The 23,853-nt window shown below is 40.3% G+C and overlaps 1 protein-coding gene across 1 annotated transcript in view; it reads left to right on the top strand.

Moving 5' to 3' along the window:
• LOC133464448 (transient receptor potential cation channel subfamily M member 7-like) overlaps nucleotides 1-23,013 on the top strand; it is a 62,328-nt gene extending 39,315 nt beyond the window's left edge. Inside the window, 21 exon segments of the mRNA XM_061746444.1 lie at nucleotides 2,088-2,216; nucleotides 2,369-2,620; nucleotides 4,888-5,062; nucleotides 7,531-7,663; nucleotides 7,884-8,062; nucleotides 8,155-8,287; nucleotides 9,952-10,730; nucleotides 11,631-11,719; nucleotides 12,331-12,427; nucleotides 13,540-13,613; nucleotides 13,725-13,762; nucleotides 14,188-14,216; nucleotides 14,572-14,625; nucleotides 15,164-15,208; nucleotides 15,791-15,856; nucleotides 17,989-18,272; nucleotides 19,452-19,534; nucleotides 19,763-19,968; nucleotides 20,097-20,148; nucleotides 20,901-21,007; nucleotides 22,045-23,013. Coding sequence (XP_061602428.1) covers nucleotides 2,088-2,216; nucleotides 2,369-2,620; nucleotides 4,888-5,062; nucleotides 7,531-7,663; nucleotides 7,884-8,062; nucleotides 8,155-8,287; nucleotides 9,952-10,730; nucleotides 11,631-11,719; nucleotides 12,331-12,427; nucleotides 13,540-13,613; nucleotides 13,725-13,762; nucleotides 14,188-14,216; nucleotides 14,572-14,625; nucleotides 15,164-15,208; nucleotides 15,791-15,856; nucleotides 17,989-18,272; nucleotides 19,452-19,534; nucleotides 19,763-19,968; nucleotides 20,097-20,148; nucleotides 20,901-21,007; nucleotides 22,045-22,157 — 3,117 coding nt within the window. The 3' untranslated portion in view covers nucleotides 22,158-23,013.
• The last annotated feature ends 840 nt before the right edge of the window (nucleotides 23,014-23,853 follow it).

Raw genomic sequence — 23,853 nt, 5'->3', positions numbered from 1 at the left:
ATCAGTCCATTAAGTAAATACTGAGCTTTCTTACAGCTAAAGCCACCTAAGAACTGCTGAACTGTTGCACTTAAAATGTAATGGCAGACCAGCAATGAGATGCTAAGCATGACAAACTTTAAAATACAAGAGAAAGTAGCTGAAAACAAGTTAATAAATTCACAGATGTATGCTTGTCTAGTTATAGTTCAAATGAGCAGTGTTTTTGATGTTGGCTTGTATAACAGTCGCTTTAATGCTGCATTCACAAATATGTGGTGTCGCAAACGTTCCTGGGTGCAACCCCGGTACTCGGCTCTGCTGCTCATCCCACAAATGCATGTTCCTTGCAAATATGGCCCCATTCAAAAGGGAAATAAACCGGCTTTCCAATCGTATGAGATTTATTGCCAAAAAGTTTTGTTACAACAAAGAAATAACCTACCAGACAAAAATGTTCTTACTTTTTGTGCTAAGTTTAGTAACTATAAGCAAACTTTTTAACTAAATTGAAATTAAAAATAAAATGCATAAAAACACATGTATTAAATACTCCTGTGGGCCATTCTTCCTCTCTGGCTTTTGGTGGACACTGTATTTCACTTGTTGTGACAAAGAAAAGAACATTTCTCCGGCAGTTAGAGACTTTATCAGCTCCACCAGCCGACCTCTGTGGTCAAGACGCCTCCGTTCACAAACTGTTTGTTCCTACACAAAGTGCTGTGATGATATTGGGACTCTTGAAAGGGCCCTGAGTGACTAAGGGCCAATCCCAATACACCCCCTACTTTCTTTCACTAGCCCTCCCTCACTACCACTACCCCTACAAAAGAAGGGACAGATTTTAGGGCACTTGAAATCTTCCCAGGGTCCTGTCCCAATACTCCCACTACTCCTACTTTCAGCACCACCACTAAAATCAGGAAGTTGAGAGCCAAAAGCTGTTTTAATTTCAGCTGTAGCGCTGTTAATATGCCACTTTATTAAGTTTTCATATTTTTTCAGGCGTAAAAGTAACCGTTAAGATCCCAAACCTGGGCTCAGTTTATCCAAATAACACCTGTTGATCTGATGTTTTCGGCGATGATAAGAGCCGCTGGTCTGTCCGTCCGGCGCAACAACAGCCGGAGTACAGACGTGATCGCCGGGTCAACCTGCGCCGTCGTCCCGGGGAGAAACCTGCAGCTCTGGAGAATTACCGCTGGCTGAAATAAATCATTTAGGAAGATAAATGTTGGTTTAATAGATAAAATCTAACAGTTGTAGCTACGCCTGTTAAGAAATTTGCTCCGAAAATTTTGGGATTTCTGCCTCCCGGTTCCGGAGCTGATTTATGGTTCCGTGTTAAATCGATGCAGAGCCTACGGCGTAGGGTACGGCGTACGTCGCGCGTCGCCGCGTAACCTACACCTTAAGCTCTGCGTTGGTGTAAAGCGGAACCATAAATCAACCTTTATTCTGGCGAGGTTTGAAAAAGACCACAACAACGGGCAAACGAGTGATTATATACATTCACTGAGTGAATATTATGGAAGTAAAATATATATTTTTCTCGCTAGAAATGTAATCAAAACGCATTTTTATGCAGAAACGTACTCAAAATATAGATTTTATTCACTAAAAAATAAGAAATGTCCGCCATATTTTTTTTTTGATTCAGTCCGCAAATGACGACGAAAAGCATTCTGGGAAATTTTTCTGGCCCTCAGTCATCTAGTGTGCATCCGAAATCCCTCGATCCGTAGAGCCAGATTCATAGCCACTACACTCGTTTTCCGCACTCCCCCTAGGTGAAAAGAGGAATTGGGACACCACTACCCTCACGGCAACGTGCAAAATTTAGGGGTAGGGATGAAAACGAGGGGTAGGGGGAGTATTGGGACAGGGCCTTAATCGCTCAAAAAAAACAACAAATCAGTATGAAGAATCCTTTTTCTGAATCTCTAATTTTAAGGTTTTTTTAAACATTAATATTCTTTCAATGTATTTACTCTATATACTCTTCAATGTCGCTACACTTTTGACATAAGAAGAAACGTCCTTAAATTTTCATTCAGATTTTTCTGTAATAATCATTTTTACTAATGTTCTTTGTTGTCTGTGTTTAGCTCTTCTACCTGGGCTACTTGATGCTGTACACATACGTGGTGCTGGTAAAGATGCCAGACTGGCCTTCTCCTCAAGAGTGGGTCGTCATCCTCTACATCTTCACCTCTGCCATCGAGAAAATCCGTGAGGTGACTGAAACGACAGGCATTTGTCACGTGTAAATCTCCACAGTTGTTATGAGTTAATGTCCCAGCAAGGCATAAATGGTGGGTTCTGCAGTCTGGCTTTCCCCTTACTTTATTTTTGTTCTCTATTTCTCTTCCTTTTTGCTTTTCTCCAGATGTTTATGTCTGAAGCAGGAAAAATAAGCCAGAAAATAAAGGTGTGGTTCAGCGACTATTTCAATGTGTCAGACTTTCTGGCTATCGTGACCTTCTTCATCGGCTTCGGCCTGAGGTTAGGTGGAGGGGCCGCCTTCGTTCCTGGCAGGATCGTTTATTGTCTCAATATCATCTTCTGGTATGTGCGACTCCTGGATATTCTGGCCGTTAACCAGCAAGCTGGTCCGTACGTCATGATGATTGCCAAGATGGTGAGTTCTTTCTAACAGGAACACTCACCTGAATGCTGAAATGTAACTGTGGATGTATGCAGTACTCGAGTTGTAAAAAAATAAATCAGGGGGGATGGTGGATTTTATCATATGGGGACAGATAATTTGTGCTGATAACAAATAATATAATATATAACAAATAATAGCACTGACCAAAACACCTGCAGAAATACTGCGGGAATGACATAGCAGCAGTTAAATGCAGCCTTCTGTAAGCTTTAAATATCCACTGGGCTTACATCAAATACATCAAAACACAAAAGTAAAAAACAGTTTTCTGAACTTATCAATATGACTCTGTCCTTCACAGGATAAGTAACATGGAGCACTGCAAAAACTCAAAATCTTAACAAGAATATTTGTCTTATTTCTAGTTAAAATGTCTCATTTTAGTCAAAAAATCTCATTACACTTAAAACAAGACTCATCACTGGAAAAAACAAAAATTTTCACCTGTTTCAAGTAGATTTCCACTTAAAATAAGTAGAAAAATCTGCCAGTGGAACAAGATTTCTTTGCTAGTAATGAGAAGATAAATCTTCAAGTGAAAATTTACTTGAAACAGGTGAAAATTGTCAAATAAGTTATTTTTCTGGTGTGTTTTTTTTTTTTTTTGGTGATGACTCTAAATGTTGAAATAGCAGTAAAACCACATTCATTGATGAAATGACATAAGGGATGGAAAGGGGGATGATTTTGACCATTTTTATTTCAGGGGGGCTGCCATCCCCCCTCAACTCGAGTACTGGATGTATGAACACAATGTGCAACTTTTAAGGCCTTTGCTCATCAAATCTGTATTGATCATCAAATATCATTGCAGTTTGTATTCAAGAATGAGTGCAAAGTTACACTGTCATTCACATGGTTTCTGATACTGTATTACTGCTTATGTGTTTGGTTTGGTACTGTCCTTTTTTTAAGTGAGTTGTTTGACTGCTCAGAGCCCTCTGAATTAAAATGTCATGCACATAGTCATAAACAGTGTAGGGTTAGTAGGATTATGGAGATTAGCCAGGCTATTTTTAATGTGTGGTACCAGTATCCAGCTGTCCTTTACAGTCATGAAATGCACATAAAAACCATGTGAATGACCTTTTATCATCCTCACTAAGTGCTGGATCTCTTAACTCTCATATCCCAAATATCTGCAATTGGTAGACTGACAAATAAAATAACACATCAGATTCCATGTTCAAGGTGTGTTAAAGAAGGTTTGTTAGTTTTTTTTTATTTTTAAGAATCCAGACTTAAGTTCAGACTTGGTGTGCAAAGGTCTTTACCTGCATTGTGGGTGTCATTTTATGTAAATCAGGAACAGTAGTCACGTGTTTGTTGCAGATTTCGTGATTTAGACCAGCATGAAGAAGAAAGTTTGATCTTTAACCTGTATGTGTGTAACAAACTGCAGCTTTAATTTGTTTGGACTGTCAAGTTTGATATTTGATTTGACTCTTTAACACAGCCGATGAGCAGTAGTGTCGCTCAAATTAACAGTTTTTAGCAGCAGGAGATGAGATGTCATTTTTTCCGTCTGTGGTTCTACGAAGGTTCTGCAACAGTTTCAGTTTCATGCAGGAAAATAATTGTATTTAATTTTAGTGTTTTTTATTTTAAATTATTTTATTAATTTGCTATGGCGATTGAAACAACACCAAACATCAAAAGCTGTCTTTCATTTTTATTATCTTGCATAAGTTTACTAGTTTCCCAATATATGGTGCTTTTTACCAGATGTATAATATGAAAAGTAAAGCAAATATCGTAAGTTTAATTTGACATTCTAGTGCTGGGATTTGTTTATTTATTTATTATTTTATTATTTTTCTCATTTTTCTGTCTTGAAGCCAAGTGTGTGCATCTGTGTAATTACAGCACACTCATACAGCCAAACGAGCAAACACTGTTCTGTTCCCTCCATTAAGAAAGTCTTTGTTTCCTCTGCAAATAACATTTTGCAACGCCTGAAACTGAACTTTTCTAGAACCCAGTGAACCACTGCTTGGACCAGAGCCTTTAAAAGACTATTAAGGAAAATATGAACGCCAATAAAGTGTAAAATGGGGAAATACTTTTCGTTGAAATTGTAATCTTATAAGGATGAGGACACAGCATCATCCTTTACACTTGACATCCAAAAGCTGCTATGACTAAAAAGTCTGTAGTATCTACTTTTACATATGAAATATGTGGATAGTATTGATGCCATAAGTTGTACGTTACATATCTTGTTGCAATTCTTTTAGGTGGCCAACATGTTTTACATCGTGGTGATTATGGCCGTGGTGCTGTTGAGCTACGGCGTGCCGAGGAAAGCCATTCTGTACCCAGACGAGGAGCCCAGCTGGACACTAGCCAAAGATGTGGTGTTTCAACCATACTGGATGATGTACGGGGAAGTGTATGCCTATGAAATCGATGGTAAGGACGATGAGGAAGGGAGGGGAGATTAAGAGGGTAAGAGCAGTTTCATTTAAAGCTGCTCAAAAACAGCAAAACAGCTGATTGTGGCATAAAAACAAGCACTTGGAATGAAACCCACAACAGCCGAATCACCAATGACCTCACATCTTTACTCAGAGATGAGTAAAGATCTTTACCTGGACTGGTTTCTCTGTGGAGGGCAGTGATTTATTTTTTTTCTTCACGCAGCTTTGCCTGCTTTGGCTTGGTTATACATTTTCTAGATAAAAAGCAATAATTAAGTGATTTTCCATTAAGCCGGGCACCATTGAAACTTAGTCGAAGGAAAACACTTTGCAGTCCTCTATGTTAGGGGTGTCAAATGTGTGGCCCGTGGGCCGCATGCGGGGAGGTTTTCATGAGGCCCGCGAGAAGTTTCCAACGCAAAAACCGAAATGTTAATTTACTAAAAAGGGAGGCATAAATAATTGCCATGAATCGCAGCATATCCAATAATATATTTCTTCCACAAATCCATCGTTATTCCACAAAGAGAGCAGTTTTCAAAATTTTTTTAGTTTTCTAGAATGCATTTGCCGATTTTATTTCTTTGTAGACGGTCGTTTATTTTTATTAACTGACTACTACTATATATTTTCGCAGGAAAAATATCACTGCTAAAAAAGATGATAGAAGATATTTATTCTGAGAATTTCAGTTTTGAATACGAGGATAGTGACAAAGTAAAACAGTTAAAAGAGAAGTGCTGACTTTTTCGGTGCAAACAGCAGTATTTAAATGAGGTGTTGCGTCTTAAGGTTTGCGAGCGCAGATCTGCGCCATGGAGAGTGGATGGAATGCACAGTCACAAGTCACAAGCGCAAAATGAAATTTGACGAGTTGGAGTTAGAGATATTAGTGGAAGAGGCAAATAAACACATTAATGAACTACAGCAAATAAATTTAAACATTACCAAAAGAAACGCATCGGAGAAAACCTGCGATAGAATAAATGCAGTTGGTAACACAAAAAACGGAAAAACGTCTGGTTTTTCATATTTCAATTTTAGGCACAGATCAAAAATACGAAATAGAAAAACGGACCACAGGACTGAATTTTATTTTAATATTGAATTGGTCGGGTTTGCGTGACCCGGCGGTGCTCGGCATGATCTGAGGAGAAAAAGACAATCAGACACAGAGCTGGAGAGTGCTTTGATTCATCTATTTATGAGTTAAGTTTTTATTCAGATGTCCACAGTATATTGCAAATATTATATATTATATAGCAAACACTGACAGTAAATGTGTGATAGACGGGACCATATGGCCGTCGATTTAACGCAGAAGCATAATTCAGGCGAAGCTGCAGTCTCTGCGCTGATACTGACACAGCGGGTCGGAGCGGATTTGGTCATGATGTTTAACCTGTGTTTTGTGATTAATAAGCACGGGTTTTAATTAAATGTAATTTACGAAGGATGATTTCACGTTCAATAAGATAAGTAATCAATAAAATACAAAGTTTTGCAGAAAGGCTTGGCCTGCTTGTGGGCGAGTGGAGGGGGGCACAATAAGAGAAGGTGGCAAGATATAAGGCGGAGAACTAAAGAAAAAGTGGCCTTTAATAAAACTAATAAAACCATTTTTAAAATAGCATGCAGCAGAATAAAGACTCTCTCTCTGCGTATTCTTTGATTTTGGATGTCGCCTCCTTGCCACAATAACGGCAGCAGCAGATTAGCACCTTCCTTTCCAACGTATTAAATACAGACGCAATCACAATACGCGCAATTACTTTCAGGCTTGGTAAATCTCATTGCGCGTGGTAAATGGAGCAATTTGCATCTTCCCCTCCCAGTATTTAGCGCTCTCTGGCGGTTACGCCCCATATTGATTATTCATCAGGGCAAAAGTACTGACTGAATTGCGTGTGCAATTTAGCGCATTTGAGAGGCGCAGTCCTCTTTGCACGCTGTTAGTAGATCAGCTGGCACTTTGGTTTGCGGGTGCTGTCAAGTTTGCACACGTTTTAACACACGCAAACCTTTAGTAAATCGGGCCCTTAATTGTACTGGAAAAATCTTTAAATCACAAAGAAACACTCACATGTAATAAGAAAGATTTTGCTTTTAATTAAATTTCCCATAAAAAAGCGAAATATAAAAAACACATACTTGTTTCTGTTTATCTTTGTAAAATGATATTAAAAGTATCTTACATCATTTGAAAAAAAAAAGAAAAAAAGAAAAGATCCTGAAGAAATATATTTTACATAATTAGAGTGTAAACAAAGTGCATATTTCCTTTAAAATTAACTAAACTGATATTGGATTAGATAACAATAGTAAAAAAAAAAAGAATTAGTGCAAGTAGCTCTTTTCCTTTTTTCTTTTTTTTTCTTTCATGAGATTTGCTCAGTTAGTGTATGCATGTGTTTCTTTAGGGATGCTTTGATCCTAATGGGTTTTTTTTTCCCTTTACAGTGTGTGCCAATAACAGTGATCAATCAGTAAAGCCTCTTTGTCAAGCAGGCGTGTGGCTGACTCCTCTCCTGCAAGCAGTCTACCTCTTTGTACAGTACATACTGATGGTCAACCTTTTAATTGCCTTCTTCAAGTAAGTGTTAAATAATCCAACTTGGCTTTTTAGATATGTTTAATCCTAATAATCGATTCTGAATCTTAAAAATCGGAATCTAATCGATTCTTGACATTTGAATAGATACCCAGCCCTAATGTTTGTGTTATGTTTTAACTTGTTTGCGTGGGCTAAGATAGTCCAAATATGTCAGACATTCCTCTTGAAATGTTCCTGTGCTTTTGTTTTTTCTTTTCAGCAACGTATATATGCAAGTCAAGTCCATTTCCAATATGGTGTGGAAGTTCCAGCGCTACCATTTCATTATGGCCTATCACGAGAAGCCTGTCCTCCCTCCCCCGTTCATCCTCCTGTGCCATATTTACTCGCTCTTCTGCATGTGCAGGAAGAGGAAGAAGGAGAGTACCTACGGACCAAGTCAGTGCACACTGTATTAAACAAGTATTGTTTAAGCGTCGCTGCTCAGCTCGGGATCTCCACCGTTAACAAGCTGCTGCCTTGTGTTTCAGAGCTGTTTCTCACTGAAGAAGACCAAAAAAAACTTCACGATTATGAGGAGCAGTGTGTGGAGATGTACTTTCATGAAAAAGAAGATCAGTTTCACTCGGGGAGTGAGGAACGCATACGTCTTACCTCCGAACGGTAGGACTATTGCTGAGCTTCATAAGAGCCTAAATGTAAAGTTTCTACCATACTAAAAAAAGAAATCTGCAGGTTTTTAAAATTGAATCAAATAGTTTACAATCACAGCAGACTAGTTGTTTCATGACGGGTGCTTGTTCTTTGAAGGAAAAAGGTCAGAATTAAATACCCAGAGTATAATATACTTAACCCAGAAAAGATTAATATTTTTAAGAAGGGATATATAAAACACATTCTCTACTTGAGAGCATTTATTTGGGTGTTTTGAAGTCATAACCAACTCATAACCCATGTCTGAAACTTTTAATGTTTAACGTTTTATTTATGGCATTTGCTGTACCTCTTAAGTCGGGAGCGTAAGGCCCAGTCCCAATACTCCCACTACCCCTACTTTTCATCCCTACCCCTAAATTTTGCACGTTCCCGTGAGGGTAGTGGTGTCCCAATTCCTCTTTTCATCTAGGGGGAGTGCGGAAAACGAGGGTAGTGTGTATGAATCTAACCCTTCACAGCTAGGGTTTTCAGATGCTGACTAGCTGAACTAGGGCCAGAAAAATTTCCCAGAATGCTTTTCGTCGTCATTTGCGGACTGAATAAAAAAAAAAACATGGCGGACATTTCTTATTTTTTAGTGAATAAAATCAATATTTTGAGTTAGTTTCTGCATAAAAATGCGTTTTGATTACATTTCTAGCGAGAAATATTTATTTCTACGGCGACGCGCACCGTACCCTACGCCGTAGGCTCTGCATCGATTTAACGCGGAACCATAAATCAGCTCCCGAGCCGGCAGGCGGTTTTGATCTTGAAATTTTCAGAGCAAATTTCTTAACAGGCGTAGCTACAACTGTTAGATTTCATCTATTAAACCAACATTTATTTTCCTAAATGATTTATTTCAGCCAGCGGTAATTCTCCACAGAGCTGCAGGTTTCTCCCCGGGACGACGGCGCAGGTTGACCTGGCCATGAGCTGCTGCTGCTCCGAGCCGGCGGCTCTTCTCCGAAAACATCGGATCAAATTTCTTAACAGGCGTTATTTGGATAAACTGAGCCCAGATTGGGGATCTTAACGGTTACTTTTACGCCTGAAAAAAAAAAGTGGCATATTAACAGCTCTACAGCTGAAATTAAAACAGCTTTTGGCTCTGGGCTTCCTGATATGGTGTGACGTATGTGCAAACTTAACTACGCAGTCGCTTACGAACCCGAACGTAAACCACGCAGTGACGTAGCACGCACAATTTAGGGGTGGTGCTGAAAAGTAGGAGTAGTGGGGGGATTGGGACAGGGCCCTGGGAAGATTTCAAGTGCCCTAAAATCTGTGGCTTCTTTTTTAGGGGTAGTGGTAGTGAGGGAGGGCTAGTGGTAGAAAGTAGGGGGTGTATTGGGATTGGCCCCAAAGCTTTAACCCTGGAAATAGGCCTGTCCTTCACTGGACCGACTGCTGCGAGTGGATGTGCAAATTCAAAGGGATTTCTCTGCTGTTTCCGAGTGGTTTTTTGAACAAAGGATGCCAGAAATATTTCATTAAGACCTCGGGAAGTTCTTTGAACGTTGGGAAGAAAATGAATGATTTTACCACGTCCTCTCAGTAGTAGGAGTGATGACGGCCAGTAACATGAGCTAACGTGTTAATAACTGACGGTACTGTCTTGTTTCCAGGGTGGAGACGGTGTGTTTGCAGCTGAAGGAGGTCGGAAACAAGGTGAACTTTATAAAGCGTTCCCTGCACACGCTGGACTCCCAGATCGGTCACCTCCAAGACCTGTCGGCTCTGACCGTGGACACGCTGAAGACCCTGACGGCTCAGCGGGCGTCCGAGGCCAGCAAGGTCCACACCCAGATCACCCGGGAGCTCAGTCTGTCCAAGAACGTGGGCCCCAGCATCGCCCCCGCGCCCACGGACTCCAAGTCCTCCGCGATCGGCAAACGCAGCGTGGGGGCCTACTTCGGCTCCTCCTTCCCCCAAGCGGGGGCCACCATCGCCGACTCCCTGTTCGGCAGCGCCGCAGAGATGAGGACCGAGCCCGAAAGCCGGCGCAGAGTCGGGCCCAGCGCCGGAGCGGAGCGCGGGCCGGACCCGGCCGTCAACCCGCCGCCGAGTCCGGAGAAGAGAGGCTTGTTTGGGCTGGGACACCTCGCCGCGGAGGCCGGCTCCTCGGGCAGCGCCGGCTCAAGTGCCTTCGCCCAAAGTGCCGCGGCGGCGTCGCCCACCGAGCTGCGTCTCCGGGGCCACTCCCTCACCCACAGCAAGATGACCCGTCCGCAAGAGCTGCGCCTTTCCGACACACCCTCCAGCTGTCCCAACGTGCCCTCCGCCGGGGCTCAGTTCCACATCAGCAGCACCCCCTCCCAGCCCAGCGGCTCCAGCCACCCCGACCTCGCCCTGGCCGGGCCGTACCAGTCAGACTGCACCTCCGTAGAGTTCGGGGCGTTTGTGGGTAAGTATGAGAACGAGGGGGATGAATCTGGAGCTGGGAAGAGAAAAGAGGAGGATGAGGAGGATGAGTGTGTGTATCCTACTGTTGTTGTCGTCGTCTCGAGCTCTGCTCCGCCTGCCTGCTTGCCTGCTTGCATTGAGAAGCCTGAGAACACAGACGGGTCAAGGAGGGGGGAAGGGGCGAGGGTTCGGAATCGGGGGTACGTGAACGAGGCATTCAGCGACGACGAGGGCCCCTCTGGAAAAAACACACAAACTGAAGTTCAACCAGCTCCGGAGGCCGCGTCACCGCCAGATCCCGGCGATGGAGACGGCGGCCGGGAGGGTTTCTACCCCCGAACCCCTGCACCGGTCCCTAGAAGACCCCACAAAGAAAGTAGGAGAAGACTGCATGTGTCAGGTCCAGCAGCCTCCCGCTGTGAAGCTCAGGCTGTGTCAGACGGCCGGCGTGACAAGAGGAACGTGTCAAGAAAGCCGAACATGAGAGGTTTGAGTCTCGGTCAGCGTTTATGTTGAAGGCAGCGACTGCTGGGTGCTGGGGCCTGTCCGTCTCCGCGTTAACAACTCTTCTGGACGTTTATCTGGTGCCTTTATCCTTTCCCTTTTCTGCTCTGTCTGACTGGTTCGTTCTCTCCTACTGATGGTTCCGAGGTGTTAACGTGTGACGTGACTGAAGCATGACTTATTTGCTGTTTTTTATTGAGTTTTTACAGCTGAAAAATGAAGTTACTTGTATTTATGGTGTGTTTCTGTACTGGGTTGGCGGTGAGGGGATGAGAATCTTTGTTGTAGCTGAAACTTTTCACTATTACTGTGTTTTAGGACATGTTGTGATTTAAAAAAAAAAAAGATAAAAAATACTTCATAGTAACGGCTTTTATAATTATGTATTTTGTCTCAGGACACAAAGACAGTTTGGATCTTCAGCACGCCTCGCCCAAAGACGCCTCTAGTCGACAGCAGAGTCCCGTCACACACACCGGACCGCAGGTGTGTGAAATACATGTTTGTCCCTGTAGTCGGTCATGCTGACTGTTGTTCACCTCACTGCTTGTTTAAAAATCTCCAAAAAGGATTGTGTCTGCTATGACGTTTATCTGTTGAGGGAAAGATAAACTGGCAAATAGTCCCAGAATTACAAAACATTTTGTACAACATTTTTTTTAGTGTGTTTTTGTTCAATTCAGGCTTTTTTTCTGCACATTGTTTTAACTGTGCATTAACTAGGTTTGTGATGAAAACCCTGCTCCGATCCAGCAGGGACTCAGGTGTTAAACGCAAACCTCAATCATTTGGTTAGTGCACATTAGGAATGCAACAAAGCATTCCTAAAATAAAGTCCCATAATCTGTTGAATATGTTTAATTCCAGATAGTTATTTTTGTCTGTGTGAATCCATTTAAAAAAAGTAAAATAATAATAAAAAGACACAATTTGATGCACTGCAGCGATTTAAGTGAAACTTTTTGTCAGTCATGATATGATGAGTCTCTGGTGTGTACATAGAAACAACATATGGACACTTAAGAAGTTATTTTAGATTTTAGGTCTGAGGTTATGAAGTCTTTACGCGTCTTTTTTTTTCTGCTGTTTTCATCCAGACTCAGCCTGAAGGTCACGTTAACATCCGAGCGGTCAACTCGTACGCCGGCTTCTCAGAGTTCGACAGAAAGCCAGCTTTTCTTCACCCTGAATCCAGTAAGAATACAGATAACTGACGAGGCGTTAGGGGTGTAACAATATATCGTGCCACGAAATTTCGCGATACAAAATCGTCACGAAATGTGTCGTGGAAGTGACAAAGTGTATCGCGATATTGGATTATTAATATTAATCTATTGTGTTGATTAGTAACGCGCATCCGACCGCGCCTCGACCCGCAGACCAAAATCTGACTCCGCTCAGAAGAAACTAGTACCGTTTTGCGGTCCCGATCATGGGACTCTTGGGGGGTTTTGAGCTTTGAACTTTTACTAATGTAAGGCTGGTGTAGAGTTAAGCCTTACCTTATCAAATTAAACCTTTTTGGGGTCGTGAGTAGGATAAACACGGGGGCAACTTCTTCCGAGTTCCAGTGTACTTTAATGTCCCTCAACAGTGTAGGATTTTAGAACATCAACACAGCACCTAGTGCCGTACTGTGGCGTATCACTCCGCCCAATCTAAAACAGACTAATCACTACAGATAAACTGACTAGTGTCATTATAGTCCCTGATTTACATCAGAATATAAAGAATATATTTATAAAATAATGAACCCTGAATTACCAAAATAACCTTAACAAAAATAAATCTCCTCTTACACTTATAAGGTGAGCAAGAATCAATCTTTTTTATGATGTAAAATTGTATGTATTTATTTAATTTTATTTATCTATTTAATTTTAGTTGTTAAATTTCTGGAAAAGAAAAAAGTCAAATCATACATGAGAGAAACTATTCAGTTTGTGGCATAATATTTTTACTTGTATGAAACTGAAGATGCAAACCTGACATTTACTTTTAGTTCAGTTTGTGGAAAATGGTTGGCCTGGCTTTCTCTTTAAAACTTAAACAGTTATAAAGCATTACAAACTGTAACAATAGGGCAAACGCACAGCATTGTTTTTTTCTAGTCATATGTTCCTCATTCAAGGTTGTTAAAAAAAAAAATACTGCTATAGTATCGTGTCGTTATCGTGACCTCAATATCGTGTATCGTACCGTATCGTGAGATTAATGTATCGTTACACCCCTACGAGGCGTCTTCAAGGATTTGACTTCAGCAAAGTTCTTTGATCATGTTAACATATATATTTGTGTTTGTGTAGCTCTGAAGAAAGATCGCAGCAGAGTGTCTGCTGAAGACATCCTCATCCACGAAGACCCCAGAGCTGCAGTACTGGTAAGAACTGTGTGTGCATTTGTGTGGGACGGTGCACGTGTATTTTCATGCAAAGAAAGGCGACTGACTGAACTTCTTTAACATTTAACGTCTTCTTGTCTTCTTTAACAGGAGAGAGTTCAGGTGAAATCAGCCCAAGCGAGCAGCCTGTGAGTGTCGCTCGCTGACAAAAGATGTTTACAGTGTTTTCACGTCACACAACCCTCTTTCAGACATGCACTATCTCTGAATGTGAACTTTGGTGTTTCTCTTAAATTGTATCATAACGAAACAGCTGACACGATAACAGGAAGGCAATCAAAAAAAACTTGGACTCTGAGGCCTTTATACCTTTTCTTACGTGAATAACCGTCTAGACTCATAACAATCATGCACCTTAGCCGTCTGCATCACTTTCACAAGCATGACGGCATAAGAAACAAATAGAAACGTTTAAGCTTTAACTGACTGAAGTCATTCATGTTTCATATTCATGTATATAAATGTCTGAAAAGGGCTGAAAACTCAAAGAAACAAGTGAAAAATGTGGAGACTCTCCCACTTATTTGTCTTTTCTGGGTTGTTTTTTTTTCAGAAGAGCTCCTGGCGAAGAAACACTAAACGGTATGATGTGAAGCTTCTCTATTTGTGTGTGGAGTTTTGTCTGACCTCTCTGTCCGGATCAGCTGGTCCAACAGCATTACCTGAACTATGACCTTTTGATCTTAGACTCTTTCAGCATCTTTTTTGTATGATGCAACCTAAAATGCAACAGGTTTCACCTGAAAAGGGATTTTTCTGATAAATTTCAGCATCTTAAGTTTGGTTTGACTTTAGTGACATCATTGCATTGTTAGAGGAAAGAAGGACTGATTATGGCTCATGGCATATTAGCAGCTGTATTAAAACTGTTTTGTATGGAACTTTATGTTTGTTTCTGGATGAAAAGTTTACTGTTTTATCTCCTCTTATGTTATAGTCGCAGTTTCCCTCTACACACCTCGACACACCCAACTCGGAACCAGAAAGGACTGTGAGTCTCATTGAACTGCTTTATGACAGTTTCAAATGGTTCATGATTATTTTAATGAGAGAAACACCCAGAAACCTAGAAACACCCAAAGAGAACTGGGAGGTTTTTGAAAGAAAAAACGTAATTTCTTTTGTATGTGAGACAAAGTTATTTCAGTTTGTCTGCGCCTCACGAAAAATAAGGTTACACAATGTGAACACTTTATAAATTTAAATAATTGATATATGTGTGTGTCTAAATTTTTAAGTACAAAAGGGTAAAAGACATGTTATAAGTCCGTTTTTTTGTTTGTTTTACCATTGCAACATGCTGCCTTTTATGTGCATTTTTATGAGGTGTTACAGTGACCTCTACTGGTGAAGGCTGGAACAGATCTGGGTGTTTTTGTCAGTTTGGCTGGTTCATTTCCTAGTGATTACTGCTTGGATGTTGTCTCTAGGATACGACCAAAGTCTGCTGAATTTGTAAAAAATGTTGGGTTTTTTTATTCATTTTTTTAAAACAAAAATGAGCGTTCATTGTGTTTTTGTTTCTGTAGCTATTGGTTCACCATTCAAGCCCATGGAAAGCTACCAATACTCAGGTGAGATGGTTATTTAAGAGGAGGCAGTGGGTTGTTTTATTATTCAGTATTGTCTAAAAGTGATTGATTTTGAATGTGCACATACAGGACTGTCTCAGAAAATTAGAATATTGTGATAAAGTCTTTTATTTTCTGTAATGCAAAAATGTCATACATTCTGGATTCATTATTCATTACAAATCAACTGAAATATTGCAAGCCTTTTATTATTTTAATATTGCTGATCATGGCTTACAGCGTAAGAAAACTCAAATATCCTATCTCAAAAAATTAGAATATTCTGGGAATCTTAATCTTAAACTGTAAACCATAATCAGCAATATTAAAATAATAAAAGGCTTGCAATATTTCAGTTGATTTGTAATGAATCCAGAATGTATGACATTTTTTTGTTTTTTTTAATTGCATTACAGAAAATAAAGAACTTTATCACAATATTCTAATTTTCTGACACAGTCCTGTAGGTGAAGCATTAACACTTCACAGACAACAGATGTAATGCTAAATGATAGTTTAGCGCTTGTTCACTCTGCTGCAGTTACCGTGACCTGTGTTTGTTCCTGTTTTCATTTCCTCTTGTAGCTGTGGAGAGAAACAACTTGATGAGACTGTCCCAGAGTATCCCCTTCACGCCTGTCCCACCCAGAGGTAACGGTGGATTTAAGTGCCGTCCATGACACGTCGGTTGTTCTGTTTGGATCCACGACAGTAGGCAGTTGGAGAATGAGGAAATGTGGAGGCAGATAAGAGATCTGACGTGTGTGTTTTCCCCTCACACACCTGCAGAACTGTTTTCCTCACAAACAACTGAGCAAACAACCGTAACTGTTCTTCTCTTGTGCATTTTGCAAACCTGCCTTCACAAGTATTATTTCCTTCCTCTTGTGGGGCTGGGGGGTTATTTGAATTATCAGGATATAACACTTTTTTTTTTTTTCCCCCTTTTTTTTTTTTATTGAGATTAATAGCCAAAGTAACAATGGTACATACCGTACATCTTTATAACTATTTGGAAGAAGAAAAAAAAACAAATAGAAGGATCACTACATTCAGTGACCGTAGTGTGCCAAGTATCACTAAAAGAAAATCACAAGTCAAAGATTTTTTTTTTTAACCCCTCCAACATAGAAACATAAAAAGAAAACAAAAATAAATGGATATAAAATTATAGCAGGATAAGAATTAATTACGCAAAAAAATAATAGAAAATAAATAAATAAAGAAATAAAGAAAGTAAAAAAATAAATAAATAAAATTAAATAAAAAAAAGAAAACAGCTCACTAAACTATTATTATAAACACCATGTTGCAAATACACACCCACAGATAAATAAAATTGCAAAAAGGAAAGAAAAAGTACATGAAAACACCTGAATGAGTGCCAAACCCTAACAGGCACCTCTAAGTGGGTAACGCTTTTAAGTTTGAAACATTGATATGAAATATTGCCATCTTTGATAGAACCTTTCAGTACTTCCACGACTAGAATACCTGATTTTTTTTCAAGTTTGAGAAAAGACATCATATCCTTAAGCCACATAGAAATTGAGGGACTTCCAGCAGATTTCCAATGTAACAATATTGTACGTCTTGCTATCAAAGACGTAAAGGCCACAACATCTCTCTGAGTTTAAATTCAGTGAGGAATCCGGAATTGGATATAACACTTTTAAAGGCTGGGCACAATGCTGGTAGCTCGCTGTACTGTTTTATAATCCGTAGTCTGGTGATCAAATGCTTATGCTCTCTGAAAGGTTAACTGTGAATGTAGCAGGCTAGAAAGCTCTTCACATCAAGTATTTTTAGATGTGGTATATATCGAGGGTAGATATCTAAACGTCACTTCCTCCCTTGACGAGCAGCAGCTGAGGCTTCAGACGCCGCTCATAAGGCTATAAAGACGCTCGTATTCTGCACATTCAACAGTACGGCTCCATATTCAAATAAACTGTTAAAACTGGACTTGCTGATGAAGCAAACATCATCTCTGCTGGTCTGGGTCTGGTAACAGCCTTGATCCTGTGTGAAATTCATTTTAAGATGATGTGTGTTTGCACTAGGGATGGGCGGTATGGACTAAAAAATGTATCACGATAATTTCTGGCATTTATCCCGATAACGATAAAAATGACGATTTAAAAAAAAAAAAAAAAAAAAAAAAAAAAAAAATACCAATTCAACTCCACCTTAATCTATCACCACATTCAGTCTTTGGAGCCAAATCACTGCTGTAAAAGATACTAAATGCTACTAAACTAATCTTTCTTTCTTTCTGGCTCATTTCTTTCTTTCTTTCTGGCTCATTTCTATCTATCTTTCTTTCTTTCTTTCTATCTTTCTGGCTCATTTCTTTCTTTCTTTCTTTTCTGGCTCATTTCCTTCCTTCCTTCCTTCCTTCCTTCCTTCCTTCCTTCCTTCCTTCCTTCCTTCCTTCCTTCCTTCCTTCCTTCCTTCCTTCCTTCCTTCCTTCCTTCCTTCCTTCCTTCCTTCCTTCCTTCCTTCCTTCCTTCCTTCCTTCCTTCCTTCCCTCCCTCCCTCCCTCCCTCCTTCCTTCCTTCCCTCCCTCCTTCCTTCCTTCCTTCACGTACGTTGTGCGTGGATTTAACACAGAACCATAAATCATCTTTACACAAAAACGTCATCAATGGGAATTTACCGTTTTTACCGCAAGATACAAATTCTTACCGTGGGGAATTGTTTTGACAGTTTATGGTGAACGGTAAAATATCGCCCCGACTCTCAGGAGAAAATGGAGACTGAACTGCTGCTTTTCCTTGCAGGGGAGCCGGTGACGGTGTACCGTCTGGAGGAGAGCTCCCCCAACACCATCAACAACAGCATGTCCTCCTGGGCCCAGAGGGGCCTCTGTGCCAAAATCGAGTTCCTGAGCAAGGAGGAGATGGGCGGGGGACTGAGACGGGCCCTGAAGGTGCTCTGCACCTGGTCCGAGTACGACATCCTGAAACCAGGACACCTGTATATAGTCAAGTCCTTCCTTCCTGAGGTGGTCCAGACATGGCAGAGCATCTACAAGGAGGACACCGTGCTGCACCTTTGTCTCAGGGTAAGAAAGTCCTTTAGTGCAACAATAAAACTGGCCTGCACGAGGGTGAACGGCCTTAGATGCAAAAGTCAATGTCTTAATTAAAGATGAATGTGAAACCGTCTTCCTTTGTGGCAGTATTTTCATATTCAGTGTAATGTTTGCATTAATGTTCTTCACAGTACATAGAATTAGTTTTACCAGGTATTGAAGGTATTCCAACAGTTTTTTAGGGCCTGAGCACTTACAGTGCGAAGGCCCTATTGTATCTGTAGGAATTTTTATTCTTTCTTCCGACAAAAGGAGGGCCTTTTTTCCCCCTAAACGTGCCCCAAAAGTCACCATATTTTGCACGCAAGCCAGGCCTGGCGAAAAATGATATTTAATGGTTTGCATTAAGGGGCGTGGCAAAATGGCTCAACAGCGCCCCCTTGAAAACTTTGTGCCTCAAGCCCCACGATACGGTTTGACGTACATGAACGAAAATCGGTACACACCTGTATCATGTCTCAACTTAAAGAAAAGTCTCCTGGCGCCATGGCCGAAACCGAACAGGAAGTCGGCCATTTTGAACATTCTGAATTAATCGCGTAATTTTGGAGCAATATATGCCATTCCTTCGAGAATTAATACGGCCCGAATCGTAACGTGCACCCAGGTGTGTTATACATCAAAATGTGCGTCTCCATCCTGCGACAATGCGCATTACTTTTCTCTTTCAAAAGCGTAACCGTGGCGACACCAGACGCCAAAAAGCGCGCCCCCCCTTCATCTGATTGGTCCATATTTGATATTCCCCAAAAGTCACCAAATTTTGCACGCAAGCCAGGCCTGGTGATAAATTTGATATTTCATAGTTTGCATTAATGGGCGTGGCAAGATGGGTCAACAGCGCCCCCTAGAAAACTTTTCTCTGCCATAACTTTTGAATGGTTTGACATAAAGACTCGTGGGTGGTGTCATCGGACTCTGTATTGAGTCCTTGACCTTCATTGGCCTGAATTGGCCCCGTCCCTTCTTCTGATTGGTCAATATTTGATAGTCCCTATTTTCTGTCATAACTTTTGAATGGTTTGACATAGGAAGTCATGGGTGGTGTCTTTTCTGATATGCTTATGGGGGCGGTGGCCGTGAGTGCGAGGGCCCGTTCATTGCTGCTTGCAGCTTTAATTTTATTTAGTTTTTTTCTTGTCACACCAGGAAATTCAACAACAGCGAGCTGCTCAGAAACTGACTTTTGCCTTCAACCAAGTCAGACCGAAGACAATCCCATATTCACCGAGGTGAGAAGTCTTGTGTTTTAGTTTTATAGCCCCAAAATGAAGGTATTTGTGACCCCCACCAGTCTTGTTTCTTAATCCTATCCCAGGATTGTAAATGCATTGCGTTTATACAGGCCTTTTATTCATTTATTGTTTTTGGTATCCAAAAATCCAGTTAATAGATGCTTGTAAACGTTTGGAGCTCCAGCATTAACCTGCGTTTCCACTGACCTGTCCTTGTGGGTCCAGGTTTCTGGAGGTGTTTCTGCTGTACTGCCACTCTGCTGGACAGTGGTTTGCCATAGAGGAGTGCATCACTGGAGAGTTCAGGAAGTTCAACAACAATAATGGAGATGAGATCGTCCCCACCAACCTGCTGGAGGAAACCATGCTGGCTTTCAGCCACTGGACCTACGAGTACACGCGCGGCGAGCTGCTCGTCCTCGACCTGCAGGGTACGAACTCCTTATGCACAAACTTGACAGGACTGTGAACGGAGATATTTACAAATGTTCGCTTTCGTGGATTTGACGAATGAAAGTGTGAAAGCTGGATGATGGTATTCTTCTGTTCTTATTTGCAGGCGTTGGAGAGATTCTGACGGATCCGTCGGTTATAAAAAGTGGGGAGAAGGGGTGAGTGTCCTCAGTTTCCCATCCAAGTCCCTCTGTGTTTACTGGATTTCTTTAGAGCAGGGGTCGGCAGCCGCATGCGGCTCTTTAGCGCCGTCCTAGTGGCTCCTGGAGCTTTTTCAAAAATGTTTGACCTTTTTTTCATTTTTTCTTTTTTCTTCTTTTTTTCCTTTTTTCTTTTTTTTCTTCCTTTTTCCTTTTCTTTTTAATCTCGACATTTCGACTTTTCTCGACATTTTGAGTTTTTTTCTCGACATTTCGACTTTTTTCTCGACATTTCGACTTTTCTCAACATTTTGACTTTTTTCCCGAGATTGTACTTCAACATTAATCTCGACATTTCGACTTATTTCTCAACATTTCAAATTTTTTCTCAACATTTCGACTTTTTTCTCAAGATTGTACTTCAACATTAATCTCGACATTTCGACTTATTTCTCGACATTTCGACTTTTTTCCCAACATTTTGACTTTTTTCTCGAAATTTCGACTTTTTTCTCGACATTTCGACTTTTTTCTCGACATTTCGCCTTTCGCCATTTCCCTTCATTCTAAGGCTGATACAAGACTTAATTTTTTGCGGCTCCAGATATATTTGTTCTTTGTGTTTTTGGTCCAATATGGCTCTTTGAACATTTTGGGTTGCCGACCTCTGCTTTAGAGGATTTGGATCCAACACTGAGCAGGAATGTGACGTAATCAGCTGCTTTTTCTTATCAGTTTTGTTCTTATTGATGTGTGTGCGACTCCTGCAGATCTTACGACATGATATTTGGACCTGCTAACCTGGGGGACGATGCTATCAGGAACTTCCGCGCTAAACATCACTGCAACTCCTGCTGTCGGAAGCTGAAACTTCCCGGTGAGAGATATTTGACATCCCCTGCTTTGCCTAAGGCCTGTGTAGATCAGGACAAGCAACAGAAAAAACCTGAATGCTGGACGGCTCGTTCATTCAGTCATTTCAGTTGTTTGAGTTGGATCTCAATTGCAGAGGTGTCAAGTAACAAAGTACAAATACTTTGTTACCTTACTTAAGTAGAAATTTTGGTTATCTATACTTCACTGGAGTAATTATTTTTCAGACGACTTTTTACTTTTACTCCTTACATTTTCACACAATTATCTGTACTTTTTACTCCTTACATTTTAAAAACAGCCTCGTTACTCTATTTCATTTCGGCCTTTAAAAAAAACTATCCAGTTAAATTGCTCCATCCGGATAGAGTGAATTTGGTTGTGGTTGTTTCAGATGTTCTTGTCCAGTTTTGTTCTTACATCCGTTCCCTCAGATTCCTGCAACTAAACTTGGATGTACATTCCAATAAAGGTTAGGATAAATGATAACATGCCTCTGAAGTTTGACTTTTTGCACCATTACAATACTTATAGGCAACTAGTCATCATATCTCCTGCTCTCTGAAACACATGTTAATGCTCAATAGTACACATATATGGTTAATATATTTGCATTATACTAAGATGCATTCATTTTCAATGGCTTTTGTCCTTAATGGCTTTTTTACTTTTACTTTTATACTTTAAGTAGTTTTGAAACCAGTACTTTTATACTATTGAGTAAAAAACTTGAGTTGATACTTCAACTTCTACAGGAGTATTTTTAAACTCTAGTATCTATACTTCTACCTGAGTAATGAATGTGAATACTTTTGACACCTCTGCTCATTGTAAATGTGGTCAGACAGCAGGTTCAGGTTCAGGTTGTGTTGTGGGTGTGACTCTTTTATCGTGCAGACGCACACGTTGGCTTATCAAAGATCCTGCCACACAGAACCTGACGTAGTCGGCATAATGTCACCCGGCCCTCGGGGTGATTTCACATCACACGACAACACTCTACTCTCAACACTTCTCTCATCAGCCTATTGTTCTTCACAGATTTGAAGAGGAACGAGTACACGCCAGATAAGGTGACATTCCCTCAAGAGGACCCTCCCAACCCCGGGGGGGGAGTCAAGGAGACCCGCCAATCAATGAGACTGATGCTGTGATCAGTGTGTGTGTGTGTGTGAGTGTGTGTGTGTGTGTGTGTGCGTGTGTGTGTGTGTGCGTGCGTGTGTGAGGAGGATGGTTTTATGATCAATAGCCATCAAGGCCAAGCAGAAGGAAGGTGCACCTAATCAACTGGAATACATCGCTGCAGCGTTTCCGTGGAAACCAGTGCATGCAAAATCTGTCATGTTGTTGGTTTTTTTTTTTTTTTTTTGCTGTCAAACAAACATCGTAAACTTTCTTTTTCTTTTCTTTTCTTGTACATACATGGAGGCAGAGGGAGATAAACTGGGTATATCAATAGGTACAGTGTCATTGCAGGGGGGGTTATTTATTTTAAAAGTTTAAAAAAAAAGTTGCCTTGTTTTAACAAAAGACAGATAAAAAGAACAAAACTAAGTGCATTGTGCATCTTGTTACAGCAGCTTCAGGAAGGGCCTGCTAAAACCGAGTCACTGCAATGATGTAAATCACCACCAGATCATTTTTATAAATGTACAGACTTGTATCACAAACTTTTTGTCTCATAGCTAATGAAAATATATACATGAATTTGAAATCTTGTAAAAAATATGGGCAGATTGCAATGCAACTTTTACAGTAAAATGTACGTCATTTTATTGTATTGGAAGTGTGTCCACGACAATATTGCTGACAGTTTTTAATGTTGGAAAGGTACTATTGCTATATCTTTGTCATCAACTATTGTATGATCGAACAACAATCTACTGTATCTTATAGATACACTTATGTGGCATGAGCTTAACAGATTCAAATATTTTATTCAGGGGAACTGACAGACATAAGGGTATTGCTGTATTCATTTTGTACTGAATCACATTTTAAACAAATAAAAATGTTTTAAAAATGTCGGCAGTGTGGCTCAAGTCCGGGAAAACAACCTAAAATGTTCTTCAGGTCCACTAATGTTGCCATCGGTAGATTTCTGGTTGAGAGCTTGTACAGGACTGTCTCAGAAAATTTGAATATTGGGATTTTCTTCTTGCCATATCTAAATTATTGTGTGCAAGTGTGGGGTAATACCTATGTAAGTAACATCTCTCCTCTGTTTGTGCTACAGAAAAGAGCAGTGAGAGATATTTACAGGGTAGGCATCAGAGAACCATCAAACAGATTATTTATTTCGGCAGGTTTGTTGAAAATGGCGGATATAGTTGAACTTCAAACCTTAAAAATAATGTTTAAAGCAAAAAATAGAATCGTTACCAGAACAGTTACAAAATTTGTTCAGATTGGAGGATGAGGATAACAGACTTAAACTTGATTTCAAACATACTTTTGCAAGGCTAAACATAAAACAAATGTGTATTTCTGTTACAGGTGTAAAATTATAGCATGGACAAAGCAAGGAACTGAAAAGTTGCAACAAGTTTGTATCAGCTTAAGAAAATGTTTAAAAAAGAAAAGATAAGTGCCTACAAAAAAGGAGAAAAAGAAAAAAAATAGAAGAGTGTTATTTTTTGTTTGTTTTTCTTGTTATAAATATGTGTATAGATAGATTGGTGTTCAGTAAGTCAAAGTAACTGTATTAACAGAGAGGGGCAGGTATAAGTTTTCTTCTTCCTGCTCCTTTTCTTTCATGATGATAATGTTTACTTCATGGAATTTTGAACAACATTATTAAGAATATATAGCATGAATGGAATAAATGAAATGAAATGAAAAATCTTCTGT

The sequence above is a fragment of the Cololabis saira genome, chromosome 2 (genome assembly GCF_033807715.1).
Source record: "Cololabis saira isolate AMF1-May2022 chromosome 2, fColSai1.1, whole genome shotgun sequence".
In the NCBI taxonomy this organism is placed as follows: domain Eukaryota; kingdom Metazoa; phylum Chordata; class Actinopteri; order Beloniformes; family Belonidae; genus Cololabis; species Cololabis saira.
The sequence above is the reverse complement of the archived record's forward strand: the minus strand, read 5'-3'. Positions and strand labels throughout refer to the sequence as shown.